The 22,542-nt window shown below is 54.4% G+C and overlaps 2 protein-coding genes and 1 non-coding gene across 3 annotated transcripts in view; 2 read left to right on the top strand and 1 right to left on the bottom strand.

Annotated features, from left to right (window-relative positions):
• HYDIN (HYDIN axonemal central pair apparatus protein) overlaps positions 1–16,988 on the top strand; it is a 171,943-nt gene extending 154,955 nt beyond the window's left edge. Inside the window, exons 68-85 of the mRNA XM_026107399.2 lie at positions 661–907; positions 1,635–1,847; positions 2,543–2,681; positions 3,025–3,190; positions 4,017–4,164; positions 5,533–5,740; positions 5,969–6,190; positions 6,782–6,951; positions 7,776–7,974; positions 8,134–8,292; positions 9,395–9,675; positions 10,131–10,350; positions 11,427–11,639; positions 13,105–13,268; positions 13,574–13,724; positions 14,134–14,364; positions 15,304–15,528; positions 16,083–16,988. Coding sequence (XP_025963184.2) covers positions 661–907; positions 1,635–1,847; positions 2,543–2,681; positions 3,025–3,190; positions 4,017–4,164; positions 5,533–5,740; positions 5,969–6,190; positions 6,782–6,951; positions 7,776–7,974; positions 8,134–8,292; positions 9,395–9,675; positions 10,131–10,350; positions 11,427–11,639; positions 13,105–13,268; positions 13,574–13,724; positions 14,134–14,364; positions 15,304–15,528; positions 16,083–16,571 — 3,845 coding nt within the window. The 3' untranslated portion in view covers positions 16,572–16,988. The remainder of the gene's footprint in view (positions 1–660; positions 908–1,634; positions 1,848–2,542; positions 2,682–3,024; positions 3,191–4,016; positions 4,165–5,532; positions 5,741–5,968; positions 6,191–6,781; positions 6,952–7,775; positions 7,975–8,133; positions 8,293–9,394; positions 9,676–10,130; positions 10,351–11,426; positions 11,640–13,104; positions 13,269–13,573; positions 13,725–14,133; positions 14,365–15,303; positions 15,529–16,082) is intronic.
• Positions 16,989–17,199: 211 nt separating this feature from the next.
• Positions 17,200–22,542, top strand: part of VAC14 (VAC14 component of PIKFYVE complex) — a 109,382-nt gene continuing 104,039 nt past the window's right edge. Inside the window, exon 1 of the mRNA XM_064519434.1 lies at positions 17,200–17,415. Within this exon, the coding sequence (XP_064375504.1) occupies positions 17,312–17,415 (104 nt within the window). The 5' untranslated portion in view covers positions 17,200–17,311. The remainder of the gene's footprint in view (positions 17,416–22,542) is intronic.
• TRNAG-GCC (transfer RNA glycine (anticodon GCC)) lies at positions 20,408–20,478 on the bottom strand. The gene has a single exon. It is a non-coding gene; the product is annotated as a tRNA-Gly (tRNA).

Genomic DNA, 22,542 nt, shown 5'->3' with positions numbered 1-22,542 from the left:
ACCAGGACATGAAACAGTACCAGGAATTTTCCTGGATGCTCCTCTGTGCGGTTAGTTGGCATTGTTTTGACCCAAGGCAACGGACACTCTCCCAGGAGTTCCTGGACATGATTTGGGAATTAACAGTGGCCAGGAACCATTCCTCGGGAGAAGTTTGCATCTAGCTACCCAGTTCTGGAGGTGGAGAGAGTTTAGTAGCATGGACTGAAGCAGCTGGCTTCAGTCCTGAGCTCATTCAATTTACTAACAGCCAGAGCTTCCTGGCCTTCATCCAAGCCTCTTGCACAGGGTGATGTTCAGTGGTATCTTGATATAAGCAGTTCTCTATGTCTCTACTGGGCTTCTTCACTACCTTCGTCCCCCCACCCCAATTCTCCCTTCTGTCTGTCCTCACTTTTCCACCTATCCCTAAGACTTTCTGAGATTAGGATTTAGTAAGCAGTGAGAGAGGAGAAGCAAAAAGTGACCTGACAGCTCATGTTGTTCCTCTGTGGGAATCCTCCTGCTGAAAGCATTTGGTCAGACAGGTTTCCTTGCCAACGGCTTTAGGCCAGGTGCATCCCAGCTTCCCTTCCCTCCCTCTGAAACAGGAGGGAAAGGTGCTGAGAACAGAAGGTTTCCTTCTTGGAAGATGTCCCACTAACTTGTTCCTCACCACAGGGAACTTCCACTCCTCCACTTCTGGTGCTTCCATGAAACTCCAGACCAGCCGTTGTTCCAGCCAGCTGGGCTGCTCTCTGGAGCATGTCTCCTCCTCTCCATCCTCCTCTCTGAGCACCATCAACACCACCCCACAGTTCGCTGTAGAGCCCTGCAGCGGCACCATCCCTGCTAGTCAGGAGCAGGTCTTCCAGATGAAATTCTGTCCAGTGGATGTGGGGGAGTTTGAGAGCTGTATGCTCTGCAGGTAAGAAACATCCAGGCCTGGTCCCTTTTTGACTCGCACTGCTGGTGGGCAGTCATGGTACTGCCTGTGATTGGGGTGGGTGGGAATGCAGACCTGGAAAGAGCCAGCCCCAGAGAGGCAGGAGAAACAACGAACACACAGGAGCAGAGAGGATCATCTAGCGTGGTAGAAGCTGGTACAGAGACGCTGGGAAAAGAGATTTTATGAAATATTAACCTCTTTTGAGGGATTCTTACAAAGCCTTTTTCAGAGAGATGGAAAGTAACTCCTGACTCTCTTCTGTGCCATATCAGTAGGGTGTTGTGACTAGAATCATCTTTGGGCGGCTTTGGGGAATCTCTCCAGCCCCCAAGGCTTAGATTTTTGGACACTGGCTTTTGGAGATGTGTACGAGGTTGCCCAGAGGTTGCAAAATCCAGATTGGGAGATCCAGAAAGGTTGTCAAGGGGCCAGCTAGTCCCTAGCTATTCCTGCTTATCTGACTGGCACAGCCTCCTTATCCACATAGAAAGCTACGTGCTGCTTTTGGTCTCTAGATATGTAACTAGCCGTGTTTCTGCCATTTCACCTCTGCTGCCTCTGTGGCAGGGAGTGTGCTTCTGTCTGGTTTGTTGATCAGCGCAGGTACTGAAAGAGAACGCAACACTGCTTGCTCCATAAGGAAACACATAGGCAGCTGGGTGTCTGGAGGTGTTAACCTGGCTAATACTGGTCCCTTTCTTCCTAGTATTCCTAACCTGCAGCCAAATCAGAAGGGCCCAGAAGTGGTTGTGAGGGGGAAAAGCCTGCTGCCACACTGCCACTTTGAATTGGAAGACTCTGACTACATCACTGCAAACAGACGCAACCCAGACTTGCGGGGACCTAAGGGGACAATGTTAGATCCCAACACAAGAGTGATTGAGTTTTCAGCAGTTGGAGTGTGTAGCAGGAAGAGCAGGTAGGTGTGGACATGGTTTCTCCTGTCAGTGGTTGCCTGGTCCCCCCTGCTTAACCAGAGACCTCTCTAGCCCCTCTTCCAAGCCCCTACAATATATCTGTACCTTTTCTATAATCTGTTGACACTTGGCCACCAGCCTGTTTTGGGGCTGGAAGAAGCTGGTCAGTGAAGACCAACCAGCCATTTTTGCTCTCTTTGTCTCTTCCTTCAAAAAGAGCAGCTGGCAGTGTTTCCTACCTGGCGTGGATCAGTCTGAGAGGACCTGTATCCCCAGCTTTGTGGCCAGAACATCCTTTGTCCCTTGGAAGGTGTCCTTGGGACATTCTTGCTCCTTTGAAATACCAGTCAGGCAGGGTCAGTGAAAGCTTCAACCATAACAGCAAATGCCATCTCCCAAAAGAGTCTCTTTGGACTTCATTTTACTGCATTCATTTGATCTTACCATTCTTAGGCACAGAAGTTCAGATACACCCTACTTAATTCCTTTTTTGATAGCTATTACCTGTATCCAGCCAGGAGACAAACAGGGCCCCCAAGAAGCAGATGAAGCATCCATGCTCCCAGTGTTGTCCACCTATACCCAACAACTCCTTCCAGCTTGTGTCCAGAACTGGCAGTGCCTGATGTCTGCTGCAGGACAGAGTCATTAACATCTCAACCCCACCTTAGAAGTCCTTTCTGCTTTGTGTGCCCAGGGCCTTCCTGCTTATGAACCCAACCAGTTCCACGTATTCCTTCCAGTGGACTTGCCAAGACCCCGAAGCACCAAGAGAACACCCAGCTTTCTCCTGCCTCACAGAGAGAGGTCAGATCCAGCCAGAGAAGAAGGTAGAGGTGAGTACAAAAAATGAAGAAGGTGGGTCTGGTTCATATGTGTGCCAGTCTGATACCAGCTGTGTCTACACTTCCTGGGGCATCCTAGGGCTTGCTTTAGCCAAAGCCCCGAAGAAACCTTTGACTACACAGTAATGACCTGGCAAAATATGAAATCTGTTCTCCTGCTGTGCACCATTTCTGATGTGTTTGGGCTGTAAGTGGCACAGTGGCCTCTCTCAGAGCTGGCAGCACATGGGCAACGTAAGATGGAGCTTTTCTGGGGTTTTTGTATGGTATAGCTCCCTCTTCTTACCCCTGCCGTGGGCAGCAACTACCCTTCATTTGCCTCTTTCTCCCCCAGATCAAGTTTGAATTCATTCCTCAGCACCTGGACATCACAGAATCATTCTGGGTCTTTACAATCCCTGAGCAGAGTGTTTCAATCCCGTTTCTGCTGGTGGGCAACACCACCGACCCATTAGTGTCTCTGGACAGATCCCACCTGAGCTTCCACTCGCTGTTAGTTGGTGAGTACCACAGTGAGAGCATTGCAGATATGTACCCCTCCAGGGCCCCAGCAGTCCTGTTACTCTGGCAAGCTCTAAAGAGGAAGCTGTAAGTGGAAACAAGCACTTGTGAGCAGATCAGTCAGCACCCAAGTGTATGAGGGAGAGGAAGGGCAAGGGAGGAAGGCATGTGGTTGGGGCTGTTGCCAAAGGAAGAGTTGGGGAGAGGGCAGGGGATCCTGGAGAGGTCAGAATTGCATGTACCTGTGAGTCGCCTCAGCCTGGCAGAGCCCCCATGTCACTGCTCTGGTGTCCTGGAGCATGTGAGCATGAGGAGGGGATCTCAGAAATGGGGTCTGCCTTCTGCTCAAAGTGATGTCCTTGAAGACTGTTGTCTTTCTGCTGCTACCAAACACCTTCACCTGAAGTATATAACAATACTCCAGCCCTGTGGGATCCTGACCAGCTATGCAGCGTCTCACTTCTTGTATGGGCAGAACTATTTTGGGGGTAGGCCTTTTGAGGGCGGTTTCTTTGAATTATCTTTTAAAACATCTCGGATTTTACTGTTCACTGATCCCATGGTGGCTGGTGTGTGCTCAGGAAAAGCAGGGGGAGCTGGATTTCAGCTCAGAGTGCACAGCCGAAGGCGATGGAGCTACCCCCAGCAGGCAGGCCACCATCACAGGCGGGGTGTCCATGTCCTGAGCGTGCCACATTGCAGGCAGCACCCCTCCGTGCAAATTGCCTGCTGGGCTCAGCTGGCAGGCAGGAGCATGCTGTGTGGTGGTGGCCTGGTTGCCAGAAAAACTAAGGGTTTTCAGCTGTTGCTCTGTCCTTACCCCAGGGCACGAGATGTACCAGACAATCTACATGATCAACAGCGAGAAAGAGGCTTTCAGCTTTGCTTTCAGGGAAAGTTCTTTCTTCCCAGAGGGATGCAACGCCTGCTTGAAAGTAGAGCCCCTGGAAGGCTCCATCGCACCCCTTTCAAGGTACCAGGGCTCACAGACACCACTGTGGGCTCGCAGCCAGATTCCCTAGTGCCAAATGTTGCACTGTCGATTTTGCTTTTGAGGGTCTCCCCTCTGCAGTCACCAGGGGACTCTCAGCAATAGCAGACATGTGGCTTGTTTAATTCTCTCCCCAAAGGAGGACACAGTTAAACTGCTGCTGTCTCTGTAAAATGGCTGTGTCTGGGTAATCTGGTCTTCTAGGCCCCCTTCCTGGAGAAATTCAGGGTTGGATCGTCTGATTTTGATGAAAACAGCATGTTTTTGTGTTTGAACCCTGTGATCCCCTGAGCCAGAAGCTCCAAGTGTGCAAGCTGTCTCTCTTCCCTGTGTTCCCTTTAGTGACAGGGCCCATCACACATGCTCTGTGCAAAGACACCAAGACCAGCAAGGCATGCAAGCAGCACTGCAGGCAGCATTTAAGGCCATCAGTGGGGACAGCAACAGGTTAACAAGGCTTTTATCACTAGCTGTTTTGCAGGATCAGCTGTCAGCAAATTCATGCTCTTTTCTTGCAAACTGCAGCTATGAGATGCGATAAAACATGATTGAGGTAGAGCAGTATAACCAGTCACCAGCTCACCTGCTGATGCACCGTGGGTGCCCCATGGATGTCCTGGTGCCTGCTCATAGCCTGCCTCAGTGTAAAGAGAACACATTAGCTCTGGACAGCTTTGTTGTGGCTAAAAAGCTGCTGCATTTTGGCTTGCCACTGGATGCAAGATAAGAGAGCATCTGCAGCAGTTACTGTGGCTCATCTGACAAGCCCTAACTCCTTAAGTCTCTGCAGTTTGATGGTGTTTGATCACGTACCCAGGCCCTACACAGAAATTATAAAGGGGCAGTCCAGCGAAGCCCCCATTGCACTTCCGACTGCCATGGGAGCTGGATGTTTCCTCTCTGCAAGAAGGTTGTTACCCTTCTTGCAGAAGGGTACCCTACCTGTCACATAAAGGAGAAACTGGGAGTCTCTGGGAATGCCCTACTCTGTGTTCAGGACAAAAGCGGGATCTCAGTGTGATGCTGCCCCATGTCACATGGACAGAGCATTAAATTCCATTTTAGTTAAGGGATCACTCCCCTGTTGTTATATCCTCTATATCTATATCCTCTATATCCTGTTGTTATATGTCATTTCACTGCCTATCGTAGTCATACCCAAAACAGCTCTCAACAGGATTTGCTCCATAGCAGAAGGCGCCGATATAGCAGGGTGCTGCTCCTGGTTTCTCCCAGGCCTGATGTCCCACCCCAGCTGTTGCACAGCTGCTCTCTTGTGGACCAGACAATGTGGGGCCAAGAAAGCTATAAGAAGCAGTGAATGGAGCAGTAAAGGTCTTCTCTCCCCAGGTGTCCAATTACAATCTTCTTCATACCAACACTAGAAGGAGAGGTGGTCTTCAACCTCATATGTGATGTCAAGAGGAAGCCCCAGCCCCTCTCCTTGAACATCAAGGCCACCGCATATAGCATGAACGTGTCTGTCCAGTTTGAGGACAGGGATGGCTGTGTCGCTGAGCTCAGTGCACAGGAGATCAACGTCATTGACTTCAAGAAAGTGAGTGGCACTGGTTCCCTGAGCCCTGCAAGGTTGGGCCCTAACCAGAAGCTTTGCAAATATGCTTGAACACGAGGGAACATTTTTCCTCATTTATGTGTATAATTCAGTCTTTAGAGTGAGTCATTAGCTGACTGTACAAGATCCCGGAGAGCATTAGGAAGGAGCACTTGCTGTGCTGGCTGGTGCTTTCCAGGTGCTGTAACCCCTACTGCCTTCTCCCCACAGGTGGAACTAAATGAAAACATTCAAAACATCTTCACTATCAGCAATACCGGGAAGTTGAACTTCACCTTCTCATGGGAACTTAAGGGCCCCCCAGCACAGAAACAGTTCCTTACCCTTACCCCTCAGATGGGCAGCGTGGAGGCCGAGGGGAAAGCAGAGACTCTGCTGACTTTCCACCCACGGAAGATGTGCTCTATGAAGAATGTAGAGCTGACGCTGCAGGTGAGGGGCCAGAGTTCAGAATGTGACCTTCTCCTTCCCTACACACCAGCTAGGCAGCAGGAGCCCACAGAGAGGCATGAGCTCCATCACTGAAGAGCCAAATTTGGCAGAAAGGCCCCTTCCACCCAACTGAAGAGCCTGACAGCTGCTGAACTGAACGTTGTAAAAAGTGCTGACCCAGGCCCACTTGCTTTTGAGGCAGGACATTTCCCCCAGGCCCTCTCTGCCCCTAATTTGGGGAGGACCGTAGATGTGCATTGGGATGGGCCTGTTCCTCTCTGCCAGGCCCCCGCTGAGCCAGCTCCCACAGCTGACAGAGGCCCTGCCGGCATGTGGCTGCACTGCTGAATGGCAGCTCTAGGCACCTGTACAAAGCAGGGCAGTGACTCTCCTAAAACCTTACTCCCTCGGCCCAAGCCTTTCACTTTCTGTTTCCATTCTGGGGTCCTTTTGGCACCTGCTCTCCCTTACTGTCACTGCCGCCAGTAGTCCCCCATCCTCTTCCTCAGCCATCTCCGGTGTTCAGTTCCTGCTCCGGGTGCGGTTCCCACCTCTTCACCTGGCTCATGCTGTCTTTTCCCCCCACCACAGATCAGCAAGGGCCCCACGTTCACCTGTGTATTGCTGGCTACTGTGGTGGTGCCCACTGTCCACTTCTCCTTCGCTAAACTCAATTTTGGGGCCTGCTTTGTCTACCACGCCGGGATGCCGCCTGCCCAGCAGACCCTCGTCATCACTAACAAGGCAGACAAGGATGTCAGGTAGGCCTTCTCTGATCACTCCTTCGGCCCCTGCTCAGCACACGACTGGCCTGTGCCCTCGTGGTGAGCAGGGCTCTTAGCCGGTACCGCAGGCGAGGGAGCAGGGCCGTGTTCTGACCACCTGCCCTGACGTTCCCTGGAGTGACAGCGCTGCCACTGACTCCTCGCGGTAGCCAGACCTGCAGAGCCAGTGGGGACTGCATGCCCGTGTCAGTCCTCCCCGCCTGTGTGCCCACCCCTCTATTTTGGCGGTATAAGAAGACAGGGTTTGGCAGCGCAGGCAAGCCAAGCAGGCTGGATTGCTCTGCTCTGCAGTCCTCTGAGTTACCTGAGTTTGAGCAAGGCCCAGAAGAGCCTGGTTAAGGTATCACAGGGAGGCTACCGCAGAGCAGGGAGTTCAGCACAGGCCCCCTCATCCCATCCGGCATGCTGAGCACAGGCATCCTGCCTGGCAGCAGGGAGGCACCCTCTATTCTTTGAGGTTATAAGATGCTTTACACTAGTACGTAACATTACTAGCCTCCTTCATGCCTCAACTCTGCTGACTCAGGCTGATTTGAATCTTTCATTTTGCCTGTATTCACTTCTCCTTGAGTGCTATTCACACACCTGTTCAGACTATTTCCCCATCTGCTGAGCTGAAGATGGCCAGCTCCCACGATAAACAGACCCCTGGACACAGCCAGTGGGCCCTAATGACGCTTGTGGATGGCAGCCTGAGGAGGCAATGAAGGGGAATGGGGAGCGGCAGGCAGCCCTGGTGTTGCCTGCTGAGCACACAGCCTTGTGACGCCTCTGTTCCTCTTTGCTGTGCTTTCTCCCAGCTTGAACTGCTTGTTCACCAGCACCGCGCACCTGGAGGTGGACTTCCGAGGCTGCGTGCTATCTCCAGGAGGGACGGTGGAGGTGCCCATCACTTTCTATCCCAGAGAGGCTGTGTCTTACCATGAGCTTGTCCCTTTTGAAATCAATGGTCTTTCCCAACAGACTGTTGAGGTCCGAGGAAAGGGCACAGAAATGAAGGTGAGATGAAACCTAAATCCTAAAACTCCAGGTATCAGCCAGCCAGCTTGGCTTTCTCTCTCATTTTCCTCATCTCTCTTCCCCAGTCTGCTATGTTTTGGTCCTCTGCCAACCCGAGTGCTCTTTCCTTTCACTTCATACTGATCTCTCCTGCCTCAGGTTGACGTTGTGGAACCGCAAAGAAAGGTGGTGAAGTTGGGAGCCCTCTCCATCGGACAGACAGTGAAGAAGATTGTCACCATAGCAAACAACAGTGCTGCCCCTCTCACTTTTAAGCTCAATTTCATGTACACCATGTCAGAGTTGCAAGAAGCTGGGGTAAGGCCTTTTCCTTCAGTGGAGAACACTTTACTGCGCCTACAGGGATGTCTGCAGGTAGCTGTGAGTTCCTCTGGACAGGAGCTAGCTTTGCCCTAACACATTGCTGTATCCAAATGAACATCTTCCTTCACTCATGAAGGTTTATTATCTCTGATTTAGCACTGCATAAAAATGACTACAAAGCTCCAGGCTGGGGCAGACCCAGAGAGCCTGGGGTGCAGGCAGATCGTGTGTCCTTAGCTTCCTCATGGACATCCCCAGAACTACTTGTTAATTGAATTGAAATTGCCTAGAGACTCCAGGATCAGATTTCCTGCTTTGTAGACATGGCAGTCAGTGCGTAAGAGAAATGCAGCACTGATCAGCCCTCCTCTATCCAATATATCAATATTCTCTCATGCAAAAATAGCCCAGACCCATTTTCCTCAAGAAATTTTTTCCCCCCTTGTGGGTACTAGTAATCAAAGTTCCCAAACGGTTAAAGCAGAATATGTTTTAATTGATCTATAGAGAAGATGATCACTCTCAGCTTCAGAGTTTCTTCTTTCACCTCAGAATTATGTTGCTCAGTATTTTATATAATGTTTGCCACTGTATGGGATTAGGATGGTTTAATTAGGGTTAACTATAATTGCATGTTGTCCAGGCTAATGATCTACCAGTAAATGCTTGCAATGTAGATGTCTCATGCGAGGTAGGTGCCCAGACTCTCTTAACAGCCAAAAGTGAGAAGTAGGCGTAATTCCTCTGATGTGTTTTAGACTCCTACATTAGGTTGCAGCCATATATTCTAGACACATAAAGTTAAGGGAGATAAACCATACTTTAAAGACAAAGAGTTACAGCTCTCTTGGAGCTTATGTGAAATGACTTTGGAAGTCACAGTCCAGCTCCCCATGGCCATATGGACATCGTACAAGAGAACATCTTTGGTACCTAGGGATGAGTATCAGAGATTGACTGAGATTGGAGTGATGTTGGTGGGGACAGAACAGGAATGAATCTAAGCATGACTGGAAAAATCTCCTCTAACTCTAGCTCTGAAGGATTCACAGCTCAGTTGCCAGGTGAAGTAGCCTCCATTCATTTCTTTGGGCAGGTTCTCTGCTTGAACCCTACCAATGAAATAAGTCTGAAGCCCAAAGGAGATACCTGTAAAGTGGAGGTGATCTTCTCCCCAAAGCGCCGCATTCTGCCATTCAGTGAAGAAGTGATGTTGGAGTGCCATGGCCTGGTGCGCTCCCTCTTCATGGTACAGGGCTCCTGCCAGGGCATCGATGTGAGCTTGGACCGGGAACACATCAACTTTGGAGCGGTGTTGCAGCAGAGCCGCACTTGCCAACGCATTGTCATGCAGAACACAGGTGACATAGGTGTCAGGTAATGCAAAACCCTGCTCTCCCTGAGTGCCTGAGAGCTCGGATGAGGGCTGGGGACACGATGGGGCTGTGGCTGCCCAGACGGTTGTTCCCATCACCTTTATCGTCCCAGAGACAAGGCGGCAGGCTGAAAAGGACCAGCCTGTGAGCTGGGGCCAGCTGGCAGAGCCTTGCCAAGGACACTCAGCCTGCCCATCGGCCAGTTCTGCTCCACTGCATGCTCCTGGGCCCTTCACCCGCGTGACGCTGTGCTGAGGGACATCCAGCACTGCAGGCCTGCTCAGAGGCCTTGCAGTCGAGCCCTAGGATTTAGCGAGGGGTTACATCCAAGTGCTTGTTTGCAAATAGGTGCAGCTGAGTCTTGCCCAACTTGAAGCTCTTAGAAGACAGCACGCTGCATTCGCAGCCTCACAGTTATTAATCCTTCTTTTCTGTCCTTGTTCTTTCCTTGGTAAGGTTTAAGTGGGCCATCAAGAGCTTCGAGCCAGATTTCTCCATCAGCCCCACAAAGGGTTACATCTCCCCAGGAATGAATATCCCCTTACTTGTGACCTTCCACCCCTCCAAGCCGAGCCAGGCTATCCAGTACGATGGCCTGCAGTGCTTCATCCAGGGCAGTGAGCCGCTCCGGCTTACACTGGCAGGATGCTGCATGGAGCTCCCAGCGACCAAAGAGGTAACAGAAGCAGAGTCAGGATGGGTCCCACCCCACCGACCTCACCATCCGCACCATGTCTCTCCCAGGGAAGGGCAAAAGGCCAAGTACACACATGGACTCACTCCTGCCTGTCATCCTGCCTGGGTATCCCAGAGAGCTGAAAAAACTATCAGGCAGGATTTCCAAAATTTTGGAGCCCTTTCATTTTCTTCCTCCCCTGTTGAAAAGTGCTGCTCCTCCAACTAGCACCTCGGCTGTCCTGGCTCTGCAGTGTGGCACCCATGCTGCGGTGATGCCCTGCGAGGCTGTTCTGAGACCCTCTTTGTGGAGCTACCAGATACACCCGCAGTATTGCACCCCCAGCCACACTCTTCCTCCCTGTCGGGGCATGGGAGCAGCAGTGCGCAGCATTTTCATTCAGCGCTAGGAGAGAGCAAAGCATCTGCATCTGGCTCCTGGGGTGCAGGGATGCAGCATGGCAGGCTCCTGGCCCTCGCAGGCATTGCAGGAGGGTGCAGCTGGGAGCTTTTGGCTTGCGCTCCTAAAACAGAGCACAGACCTGCTCTTTAGCCTGCCCAGTGGGCTTTGCACACCTCTGGCTGTGCAGCTCCAACCCCAGAAGCAGTGCTGTCCTTGCACAGGGGAGGTTTTCTTCCAGGACTCCCCATTTTCTTTCTCCTCTGCTCCTTTTCAGGCTGCAGCCCCATGCAGTTAGCAGGCAAAAGACTCATTTCTCTCCAATCTCCTTCAAGGCATTCTCTAAGAACAAACAAATTGATTCACACTAAAAACCATGGCCCAAAGCAAAATTTTGCATGTGATTAGGAAAAGCTTTTCCCTCTGGTACAGGGCTTGGCATAGAGCCAGTCCAAGCCCTTTCCAGCTTTCCCAGCCCCCCCAGCAGCATGGGCTCCCTTTCCAGCTGGGGCGGGTGGTCACACCAGACTGGCTGCCCCACAGCTCTGGCCCTGGTTCCAGGTTCTGCCCTCTCTTCCTTCCACATCTCTGCAAGTGGGTGAGGAAGTACCAGCCCCACTGAGAGCAGGAAGGATTCCTCAATAAGACCAAGCAGCCTCTGTGATCCTCTGTTGCAGACACTGAATTTCACATGTGACGTGCGTGAGAAGCAGAGCCAGACCATCCTCCTGTCCAACCCGAGCAACGAAGCCTGGACCATGCAACCTGTCATCGAGGGACAACACTGGGAAGGTCCTGATTTTTTTCATCTAGATGCCAGTCAACAAAACAAGCCCTACGAGATCACTTACAAACCCCTAACCATGACCTCTGAGAACAAGAAACATCAGGTATATAAGCTGCGCCAGCATGCTGAACTTCATAATATGAGCCTTGTAGTCAACCCTACTTTGAGCAGGAGGTTGGCCTGGATGACCTTCAGAGGTCCCCTCCAGCCTGAATTATTCTGTGCTCCTGTGTTGGAAGCTGGATTTCTTGGTGGCTGGAGGCTGAGCATAGGGAAAGGGCAGGTGGGAAGTGGGCACTGACAAGCAGATATATCAGAGGAGCTAACCTAAAAAGCCAGATTGTCCAAGGCCCCAAGAAGTGAAGTTTGTTCTGTGCAGCTCCTCGTCCCTGCCACCCTGGGGGCTTAGAAACCCCTGTGCTCGGCCCTGCGGACTCTATGAGCTCCCCAAGCCCTGGGCCTGGCCAGTTTGGCCAGCACTGCCCTGCTGGACCCTGTTGCTGCTTAGGGTCCTTTTGCAGCCTGCCAACAGCAAGAGGGGCCAACTGCCCTGCCATTCTTTGGTGTAGCCCTGATGGAGAGCACACTGTCAAGTGGGAGATGACACAGCGATCTCTCTTGACGTCATCTTTGGTAACATGGAGGATTTGGAAAGAGCCCTTCCTCCCCGTCTCAGGCTGGGCAGACAGGATGACTGGCACAACTGTTTCCATGGGCGCTATTTCTGAGACAGACCAGAGACCAGCCTCTAAATTAAGGGGGTCAGACCAGAATGGCTCTGGGGTACTGAAGGTGTCTGTCAGATACCTGCCCTGTTCCTTGCTCCAGCTGACCGTACAGCAACGCAGAATTTAGGCCAGAGCAGGAGGCCGGAGATCTCTGGGCTGAATCTCAAGGTTGCTGAGCAGCTCTGTGTTCTGTAGGGCTGTGTGTGCTCAGCATCGCTTTAACATTGTACAGCCCTGCATCGAGTCCCAGAGTTTTCAGCCCCTCTTGGGGCAGAGGAGGGTGCCATAGAGGGAGCTTGGCTGTGACCCATGGTCACCTGAGACAAGTACTTTTCATGGCCCACCTTGACTGGCGGGAACTTGCTGTGCAAGCCCACAGGCCACTCTCTGGGTGATGGATGTTGGGGCTCGAGCAGAAGGCGACAGAGCTGGGCCGCCAGAGCCAGTACAGTCCTGGCAGTGATATCAGGGCAGTTGGGCTCAGCAGGGACTGCCACCCCCTTGCCACAGCTGTCCCTGCAGGGACAAGGGGCTGGCAGCTGATGTGACCAGCGTAGCCAGGCAAGGAAAACGATGTTAGGATATAGCCCATGTGCGCCAGACCACCTGTGCTGCCGGGGCTGAAAGCAGAGCCAGTGTTTCCTTGCTTTGTCCCGGACATGCTGTCTCCACTCCCTATGGCTGTGCCAGCCTGAGCGGGGAGCTACGCCGCCACCTCCACCTGGTCAAAGCCACTCAAGTGACAGCCTGAGGTATGGGGTGGCCCGGGTGTGCTCGAGAGCCAGCAACAGGTCCGGACAGAAAGCAGGAGAGCTCACCAGCTTTCTTCCTTCTTTCTAGGGCTCCATCTTCTTCCCGTTCCCAGACGGGACAGGCTTGCAGTACCTCCTGCAGGGGACAGCTGAGGCCCCAAAGTGTTCGGGGTCTATTTTCCGGGAGGTGCCATGCAGGACTCCCCACACTGAGCTCATCCCCGTCTCCAACTGGCTGAACAGACCACAGAGGTGAGCCAGGGCCAGGAAGTCTCATCTCACCAGCAATCCTGCAGCAGTGCAAGGAAGGGCTTTCCCCTACCTGGAAGCTCCTTCCAGCAAGCTTTTCAGTGTCCTTGGCTGTTTCTGGCCAGAGGTGTCTGGGATCATACTAACTATGTATTGCCTAAAAAAGACCCATCTGGAGGGCTTTTCTCCAGGTGGGTCAGAGCTGGTTCCCTGAGGCATTGAGGATGAGAAGGGCTGTATTGTACCCCCCATGTGATGGTATCCTATGGGAGTCCTGTTGACCTTTCCCGCATCCTCCTCACCCACAGGTTTCTCGTGGTAGTGGACATACTCAAACCAGAAAAGCTGGAAAGCAGTTCTGTGCTGCAGGGGCTGGAGTACATTGATGTGCCTGGCTGCACCCAGAAGGACTACAAGCTCACGTTCCTTTCCTACAAGGAAGGGATCTTTAGCGCAATGGTAAATGTGGGCACCGGGCGGCAGGGTCCTTCACAGAGCTGCTTGCTCACTGAGAAGCTACACATCTGTTTTCATAAGTCTGCATGCCCACCTGTGGGACTGTAGATCCCAGGTGGATAGCAAACAGGAGGCACCTGCTCTTTGCATACACCTCTCATGCTCTTAGTCTCAGTGAGGGTCTGGGAGAGGAGATCCATTGAGGCCTGCTAAGCACATGTGGGTCAGGATGTTTCTGAGCTGAAAGCAGCTGGCAATCGGGAGAATACAAAGCTTGCACTCTTCCTAGGTGGCTGCTCGCAGCCATTCGTGGGGAAAGGGTGCTGAGCTAGAGGCTCTTTCAGCTAGCTTAACACATCCGGTATATTTTTATGTGTGCAGTGACTCATACTTCCATTTCACTCTGATTCAGGTGACCTTCCTCAACGAGGTGACTGAGGAATACTTGTTCTACATGGCCACTTTCAAGGCTACTGCTTCAGGACCCGTCAGCACCATTGAACTGGTCACCCCTCTTCGGGAGAGCGTGTCCTCATCCATCAGGGTGGACAACCCTCTGTCTGTCCCAGTGACGTTTGCTACAGATTGCAAAGTGCCCGACATCAACGTTCCCCCGCTGTTCACTGTTCCTGCTTTGTCAGAGGTAGGCGCAAAGCTTGTCCAACACACTTTTCTCTCTCTGCAGCCTTTCTGGGAGCAGGTGCTCTTTGAGGGTCCCGCTTTTTGGATGGTGCCCTCCATGCTCTATCTGGGGCTTATTTTCAAGGGTAACAGCTCCCACCTGCTAATACTTTGACCCGAGGAGAGATTTTACATGATCAGGATCAAACCGAAGTAGAGGGGGAAGAAGTGTGTGAGAATATCCCTAGTGGGAATTGCCCTGCACTGATGGAGTCTGCCATGCTACCCCGTGATATGCAGAAACACCAACCTGTGTCCCACAGGTCATTGTCCAAGTGCAGCTTCCCGGTGTCATCCATGATCGTTTCTTTTTGGGACAGAGCCTCTGTGCAGGGTCAGTTGGGCCTCCCCCATCCTCCTGTGCCAGCCTCACCAGCACTGCCATTAGGGCTGTCCAGCCTTCCTGAGAACAGCTAGGAATGAGCTCTAAGAAAAATCTTACACTAATACCATAGAGCTTACTGAAACACATGAGTAAGTTGTCTGGAGTTGGGGATTTCACTGATTTCCTGAGGAAGACTGCTGGGATGCCTGCATGCCAGCCTGTCCTCTCTGAAACTCAAATTTGACAGATGGCAAAGGCTGCAGAGCTATTAGGGTCCTCGGAGGGGTGTTGGATTGGGGACATGGTGTGTGAGCAAAGCAAGGGGACAACTACTTGAGCTTCCTAATGTGGGGGTGATGGGTGAAGTGTATTTCAGGGTGGGAAGCTGCTGGGATAGTGCTGGAGGGCTCTTGCCTGCTGGAGACTGTCCCTGGAGTAAATTCTCTCTCAGCATGGCTCTGCCCTGCTAATTGGAGTGACTGAGGGTGGTGGGCTGCTGTCCTGCTTCCCCCTATCCCATGCCCTGCCTCCCCCCTCTCTGCCTGACCCTCTGGCTCCTCTTTCTGTTCCTCCCAGGCTGATCTTGTCTTTGAGTACCAGCCCTTGAAAATGGGGGAGAGCACTGGGCACCTGGTGCTCCAGAGCAGTGACTTGGGCTCTTTCTACTACAACCTGAACCTGAAAGCCACCGCGAGCAGGCCGGAGAAGCCACTCTACTTCTGCACTGCACTGGGCTCTAACCAGACCATCACTGCCAAATTCATTAACTACGCCCGGCAGAAGACAGACTACGTCCTCCAGGTGCCCCCAGCCCGCCCTGCTCCCTCCCCCCAGGCCCTTGCTGGAGAGAAGGAGCCCTGCTGGGCAGCAGGGGTGGGAGGCAGCTCATCTCGCTGGCATCACCGCTCTCCTTCGGGGGATCCTGCCCCTCCAGCTTGACCTAGTCTAACCATGGTGGCCACATGAGCATGAGGGTCTTCTCACCAAAGCTGAGCCTGTCCCCAGCTGGACTGTCCCCCCTCACAGACCCTCTCAGATGCCCTTGTTGGAGCTGCTATTGCAGGTCCCTTGGAGCTTGGACTTTGGGGTTACTGCCAGGGCTGGGGTTTAAGGTCCCCCAAGGTTTGGGGTGCAGAGTTGTCCCTGGTGGGAGCATTTGGGTGACCATATGGCCATTCATCATGGGCGTTCACCTGAGGTTGGAAACGGGAGCAGGGCAAGTGCAGCCAAGGTGCTGCGTGATGTGGGGCACCCTTGGTCTCTGCCCGGCTGTTTCTGTTCCCGCCCTCAGAGCTGCAGCCCCCAGGGCTGGGTCTGCTTTTGTGACCCCGTCGTCTCCTCTGTCCCTCATGCAGATCGACCGCGCAGATTTCCAGACAGAGAAAACCATCAGCGTGGCCCCCGCCTGCGTGGGGGGCTCCGAGGTGTGCGTGGAGGTGACCTACGAGCCCTGCCAGCTGGGCGAATCCAGAGCGACACTGCTGCTCTCCTCCCCGCTCGGCGGGGAGTACAGCATCCCGCTCGTCGGCCTCTCTGTCCCGCCCAAGCCGCAGGGCCCCTTCCAAATCAAGGCGGGCTGCAGCACCTCCATCCCCTTCAAAAACGTCTTCTTGCAGCACATGGCCTTCAGGTACGACGTGGAGAACCCGGCGTTCACCGTCCGGGCTACCGAGAACTTACGCTCCAAGAAAAACATCTTCATCACCGTCTCGTTTGAGGGCAGCCCGGCCGGCAGCAAGGCCCCCGTCACCAGCAAGCTGGTGGTCTCTTGCGCTCGGGCAGCCGGCGTGGGGGCGGACGTCTCCTGGGTGTACTACCTGCGGGGCATCACCCCCGAGAAGTGACCTGCGGCAGCGCCCTCCGCGGCAGCTGGATTTTGGGGACCCCCGAAGCACCAGCAGCGGGGAGATCCCGCTGCCCCGGAGGGACCTGCTGGCCACGGGCACGTCCGTGCCGGGGGCCGGGCTGTTTGCCGGCTGAGTCCACGGAAGACGGGACTGCACCGAGGAGGCTCCACCTTTCTCCCTTCCATGCACCACGCTGACGGCCTTCACTCGAAGCCAGGCCCGTGCCCCTGCGGCTGACCTCATCCCCTCGGGCTTTCTTGCCAAAAATGCCCATCGCACCGGGAGTTAATCCAGTCGCCGGCTCCGTGCTAGCAAGCGCACGGGGCAGAGGCCAGGCGCGGGGGGAGGGTGCGTGGGGGCCGGTTTGCCGCTCTCTCCTGTACGGGTTTCTTTGGAATAAAGCTCTGGAAGGCAGGAGCCGTGGGAGGAGGGAGTGCGGGCGCCTGGCTGAGCCGCGGGCCCCGCCGGTGCTCGGAGGCCCAGCTCGGGACGGGGGGCGAGGACAGGAGCCCAGAGCCGGGCGGGAGAGCGGGGCGGGAGGCGGCGGGCGGCTCGCTGCGGCCGCCGGGCCGGGCGCCTCCTCCGCGCCGCGCGGGGGCGCCGTGCGGGGGGGCGGGGCGGGCGGCGGTCACGGGGGCGGGTTGACCTGGCCGCTGCCGGCAGCGGCGGGGCGCCCGGCCGCGGGGCGCCGCTGAGCCGGCGGGAGCAGCGGCGGCGGCGGCGGCGGCGGCGGCGCCATGAACGCGGAGCGGGACCTGGCGCCGCTGGCGCCCAGCGTGGTGCGGGCGCTCAACGACAAGCTGTACGAGAAGAGGAAGGTGGCGGCCCTCGAGATCGAGAAGTGAGCGGCGGCGGGACGGCGCCGGCGGCCGCCGGGCTCCGCGAGGGCAGCGGGGCTGGGGCCTGGGCGGCCTGCGCGGGGCTCCCTGCGGCGCCGGGGCAGCTGGGGGCCCGGGGAGAAGAGGCGGAGCTCCGGGGGGGCCCGGGGAGATGCAGGGCCCCGGGGGGAGCTGGAGGCACCGGGGGGAATCGGGGGGCTCTGGGGGGCCCAGGGGGCTGGGGGCCTGCGGGGAGGGGCTGGGGGCTCTGGAGGGGAAATGGGAGGCCCCGGAGGAGATGGGGGCCCCCGGGGAGATGGGGGGCCCCGGGGGGAGCTCCGGGGCCAGCCTGGGCCCAGGCGGGCTCGGGTGACGTGGGGACGCAGCACCAGGGGACAGTGGCGGGGGCCGGGTGGGAAGGGGTCTCCCCCAAAGCCGTGCGGTGCCTCGCCGCCCCTGCGCTGCTGGTTCGCGAAGTTTTCCCCGCGCCCGTGGGCACAAGCAGGGCTGCACCGCTTCGCAGAGCGCGTCCCGGGGAAAGGAGCTGTTCCAGCGAACCCCTTGCAAAAGGCCTTTTCTGACAGTAGGTCCCTCGCTGCGTTGCGCAAGGTAGCTAAAGCGTTGGGCAGAAGAAACGCACAAGCAGCGTAACTTTAGAAACCTGTCAAAGCTTCAGAAACGCGGAGTTTGCTCTTCTGCTGCGTGTCGAGGCGCTCGCAGGTAGCGGGTAGCCAGCTCGGCGCCCGCCCCAGCCCCGGACGATGACTGGGGTGCACTGGAGTCCCACGGCGTTGCAGGCGGGAGCTGTGGCAGGGGCAGCAGGTTGGCGCTGGAGCAGTGGTGCCTGTGCAGAGCCCTTCTCTTGTCGGCGTGCAGAGCCGTGTGACTGTGCCTGACCGCTGGATGTGCTTGGTTCATCACCCTGCTTACAGGATAGTGAGATCTAATCCCTACCTTGTGGTCGAGGGTCTGCCTGAGCTGACCTGACCCCATCCTGGCTTCATTCCCAGCTGCAGAAGTGGAAAGCTCCCTCCGTCACCTCTGGCCTTTGGGCATTTCCTTTAGTTCTTCCTGTGTCATCTGGGCTTTGATCTCACTCAGGCCTTCCTTTCAAAGGCTGGCAGGAAAGGTCTGCAGGAGTCTGCTGGCATTGCTTTGCCCCCTCTAGTGTTATCTGCATGCATTCCCCACTTGTCTTACAGCCTCAGTTCTCGCTGCGTTAGGCTGGTGCCCTGTGCTGTTTTGGTCTGTGACTTTCCCTGTGAAGTACTGTGTCCCCTTCAGGCTACACCTGAGAGCTCGGTACATCTAGATCTAAAACAAGTCCTCTAGGAACAGCCCAGTGCTGGGCTGGAACGTTGATCTGAACCTGTGGCTGAACTTCCCGTGGGAGATGCAGCTCTCGAGAGAGCTGTGAGGAGAGAGGCCAACTCCTCGTGGCAGCCTCCACCTGGCAAAGTGGTTGAGATGGTGACAGAGCAGCTTTACAGAGACTTTGCTGGGAAATGTGGGAGAGATGCAAGGTGTAAATGGCGTGCCTCTAGCATAGAGTATGTCTTACTGGAGGGCGAATCAGGGCAGCAAAGAAAAATGGCTCTTGAGAATGGGGTGAGCATTTGCTAATCTATCACCTTCAGCCCCTCGTTCTGTTTCCATGTGTTTAGTTTCTCCTGTTTTTCTCCCTCCCACACAGGAATAGTTCCTTGAGGATGTGTTGTGATAAATGTGCTGCACTGTCCTTGCAATTCAGGCCCCAGGGGATACTTCAGGGATACTGCCCCTTCGGTGCTGCTCAGGATGATACTGCTGTACTAATCTTATCCAAGCAGCTCTACTCTGACTTGTTTTGCCCCAGGGTGATGGTTTCATGATAGGCTTAAGCCAACCGAAATCTGTGTTGCTGTGTTGCAGTCCTGCCCTGCACTGCCTCTTTGCTGGTACTTACTGTTTTGTGGCAGTGCTCTATCCTGTCCTTTGGGCCCAGCCGGTTCAGCTGAACCAGCCGAAAACCCAATCTGAGAAGGATATGAGGAGGAAGAAGACAAGGACCAACCCTTTCTACAGCTGCACAGGTTTAGATCAGCTTAAATCAGTCACAGAACAGCCCCATAAATGTTGCTCCCGTGTCTACTGCATCAAGCGAGGGGGTGATTTGCTCCCGCTTAGCTAAGGTACCTTCCCAGTCCTTTGGCTGATGCCATGCAAGCAGCTGCTGCTAAATGCAGACTCTGACGCTGTTCATTACTGTTGGATACTTTTTGCCTTGCTGGTTAAGTCTTCCCTTACACTTTAAACTATGAGGGAGGTTTGTAAAGTTGTTCCTGTTCAAAGAAAAGAAAATACTATGTTCATTAATTCCAGATCGTGAAAGGATTGCCTTGGTGGTCTGTGCTGCTGGAGCTCAGCGTGCATTCCTCCTGCTAGAGCCTGATGTCGGGGCAGGACTGGAAATCAAAGCTGCTTGCCATAAAACAGCAGATTATGAGAGAGGTTTAGTCTGTTGCTGTTGTAAAACTCAACTTCTGGGTGGGGATGTGTGAGGGGGGACTTTGTGATACCCCAAAAGGACAAAGAGGGCAGCTGCTTTGCTCAAAGCAAGGTGAGAACAGAGCTAGTCTTAATCCCGCAGGGAGAATAGTTCATAAACCTGTTCTGTAATGATCTTCCTGGGCTACAAAGTGGGTGACTGGCCAGTGATGCCCAGCTAGGAGAGGACAGTGCAATATTTTCCAGTGTCTCTGCACCCTTCTGGCTCTGTGTGGCTGGGGCTAGGCTTAGCTGTGCAGGTCTTAACGCACGAGGAATGTCTGTGAATTTAAGAGTGCTGCCAGGTGGAATACCACATGTTGGAGTTGCCTGACTTAAGTGCAGTGTCAAAGCAAGAAATTTATAGATGTTAGAAGCTTTTGTGTCTTCATCAAGGATTAACAGGATCCCTATTTAAGCTAAGTTTTTATGACTTGTGTGCACGCTTCTTGTACAGAGGCCCAAAAAAAAAGGAAAAAATCAGGCTCTTGCATTGGCCGGGAATCGAACCCGGGCCTCCCGCGTGGCAGGTGAGAATTCTACCACTGAACCACCAATGCTCCAGCTGTGGGGGTTTGCATGCACAGCTGCCTCAGCTCCTGCACCGGAGCATCTCCCACAGTGTCACAAAGCAGCCGGTGGATCCGACGCGGCTGCACCAAGTGCAAGGAGCAGGAAGAAGCTGGCGGGAGCGGGGCGAGCCTGGGTTGAAGGGCAGGGCAGGCAGCCTGGGACGTTTCAGTAGTTGCATAGCCTGGAGTGGCTCTGCCTGAGCTCTCCGGGTTTCAGATCGGATTTAAATGTGGCTGAAGCATTAAATGCATCTGGGCAATGAGCTGCAAGTTTCTGTGGTGGAGCAAGCATTTCCTGTGGTAATCTTGTTTGCTTATTGTTAAGAACAGTGCTGCCTGTGACTGGAACCAAATCTAAAAACCTTGGTTGTTTTTTTAATAGTATATTAAAAAAGTCAAGTGAAATGTCAGCAGAAGCAGTGGGTGGCCGGCTGGAAAGGTCCAAAAGCTTTCCTCTGCATTGGGCAGGCATCAAACCCAGGCATCCTGGCTGGTGGGCAAGAATTTTGCCCCTGCACCAGCAGTGCTCCCAGTGTGTGCCAATGCTTTGCTGCCTTCTGGTGCTGGGTTGGGGCTGGAGAAAGGCCCTTGTAACCCACAGAACAGCATGTATCTGGATTGAGCAGAGCCTTCCCCATTCCCTCTAAGTGCTTTGGGGTTTGCAGCAGCTGTAGGGAGCAAGCTAGCTACTGCTGCCCCTTGCAAGGTACTTGTGCTTTAGCAGCTTTGTCCTCGGCTTTGGACAAGACTGAGGACTTGCTGATGCAGCTGATAATGCAGATGCAGCTTGTCCTGGACAAGGGACACTTGCTGGCGTAACCGTGTGGCAGACTGGCCTGTTCTTCCACGCAGGGGACAGCATGCTGGCAGGAAAGTTGAAGCCTTGGTGTGGGCATCACTGTGTTAGTGGCACCCTTCAGGGTGCAGGTGGGTGAGCAGGTCGAGAAGGGAAGGTTGGGGTCAAGCCTGGTTAGGTTGGGACCCTCCTAAGATGAAGGGTTTCAACACTGAAGACACTGTAGGTTTCTCCTTAAGCTAAATTCTTCAGCCAGGGCACTCACCATGATCTTGTGACCTGTGGACTCCCTGGTCTCCTCTGCAGCTCCCTACCTCTGTCCCCATCCTCTGCAGCTCTTCCTCTCCAGGAGCCCTGGAGAGAAGGGCACATGTCTCCTGCTACCTCCAGAGCAAGGAGGAGACCTGAGGGCAGCAGGAGCTGCTGTCAGAGCTGCCCAGGTGCAGGCTGGAGATGGGGCCGGTTAGCATGGGCACTGCAGATCCTCTGTCCTCGCCCACTCGCTGCCCTGGGCAGCACCGGCTTTCTCCATGCCCTGAGCAGCTCTGACTGGGCTCCGGGGTGACTTTACAGGTGTGGTTAACCTCCGCATACGGGCTGTTGTGTGCAAAATGCCAGTGTCAGTGTGAGTACACACCCAGTTGGGTACAGCCTCCCACTTGCCGTGGGGAGTCCCTGGCCAAGTGGAGCATGTGCAGATCTCATCCAAATGAAGCAGTTGTCTTGGTTTACTATTGTCACGCTAAATCACGGCACCCCTGTGAAGTGCTCTGCTGACGTGGTTCCATTGAGCAGAGGATGCTGTCGTTTTTCTGGATGGGGCTTGGCCAGGGGGGCACACGATAGCTCCCCTGGCAGCAGCGTGGACCTGAGGCATTACGCACGGCCCTGTTGGAGGGAGACTTTATCTGAGGACGTAGTGACTTCTTCTCTGGCCTCTCTGTCCCTTGTGAATGAAAGAAATCCTACTTATGGCTTGGGCCTGGTTTCACATCCCCCTTTAAAAGTGCTGCTGCGGGCATGAAGCCCTGGTGAGGTGGCCCTCAAGCGCCCATACTGCGCTAATTCAGGACTCCAGTTTTTTGACTGCGGGTTCACAAACTGCAAATGCGGCTGCAGCTGTGGGCACAGCCCCCTCCCTGCACTCTTTCCAGAGGTCTGGGGGCAGCACATGGATGGGGAGCTGCTGTTAAGCATGAGAGGGTAGGTGAGGAGAGCTCTGTCTTGGCACAGGAAAGTTTAATTTGTGGGTTGCT

This window comes from Dromaius novaehollandiae, chromosome 13, assembly GCF_036370855.1.
Source record: "Dromaius novaehollandiae isolate bDroNov1 chromosome 13, bDroNov1.hap1, whole genome shotgun sequence".
Lineage (NCBI taxonomy): Eukaryota > Metazoa > Chordata > Aves > Casuariiformes > Dromaiidae > Dromaius > Dromaius novaehollandiae.
Note: the sequence above shows the minus strand (reverse complement) of the source record. Positions and strands in the feature narration are given on the sequence as shown.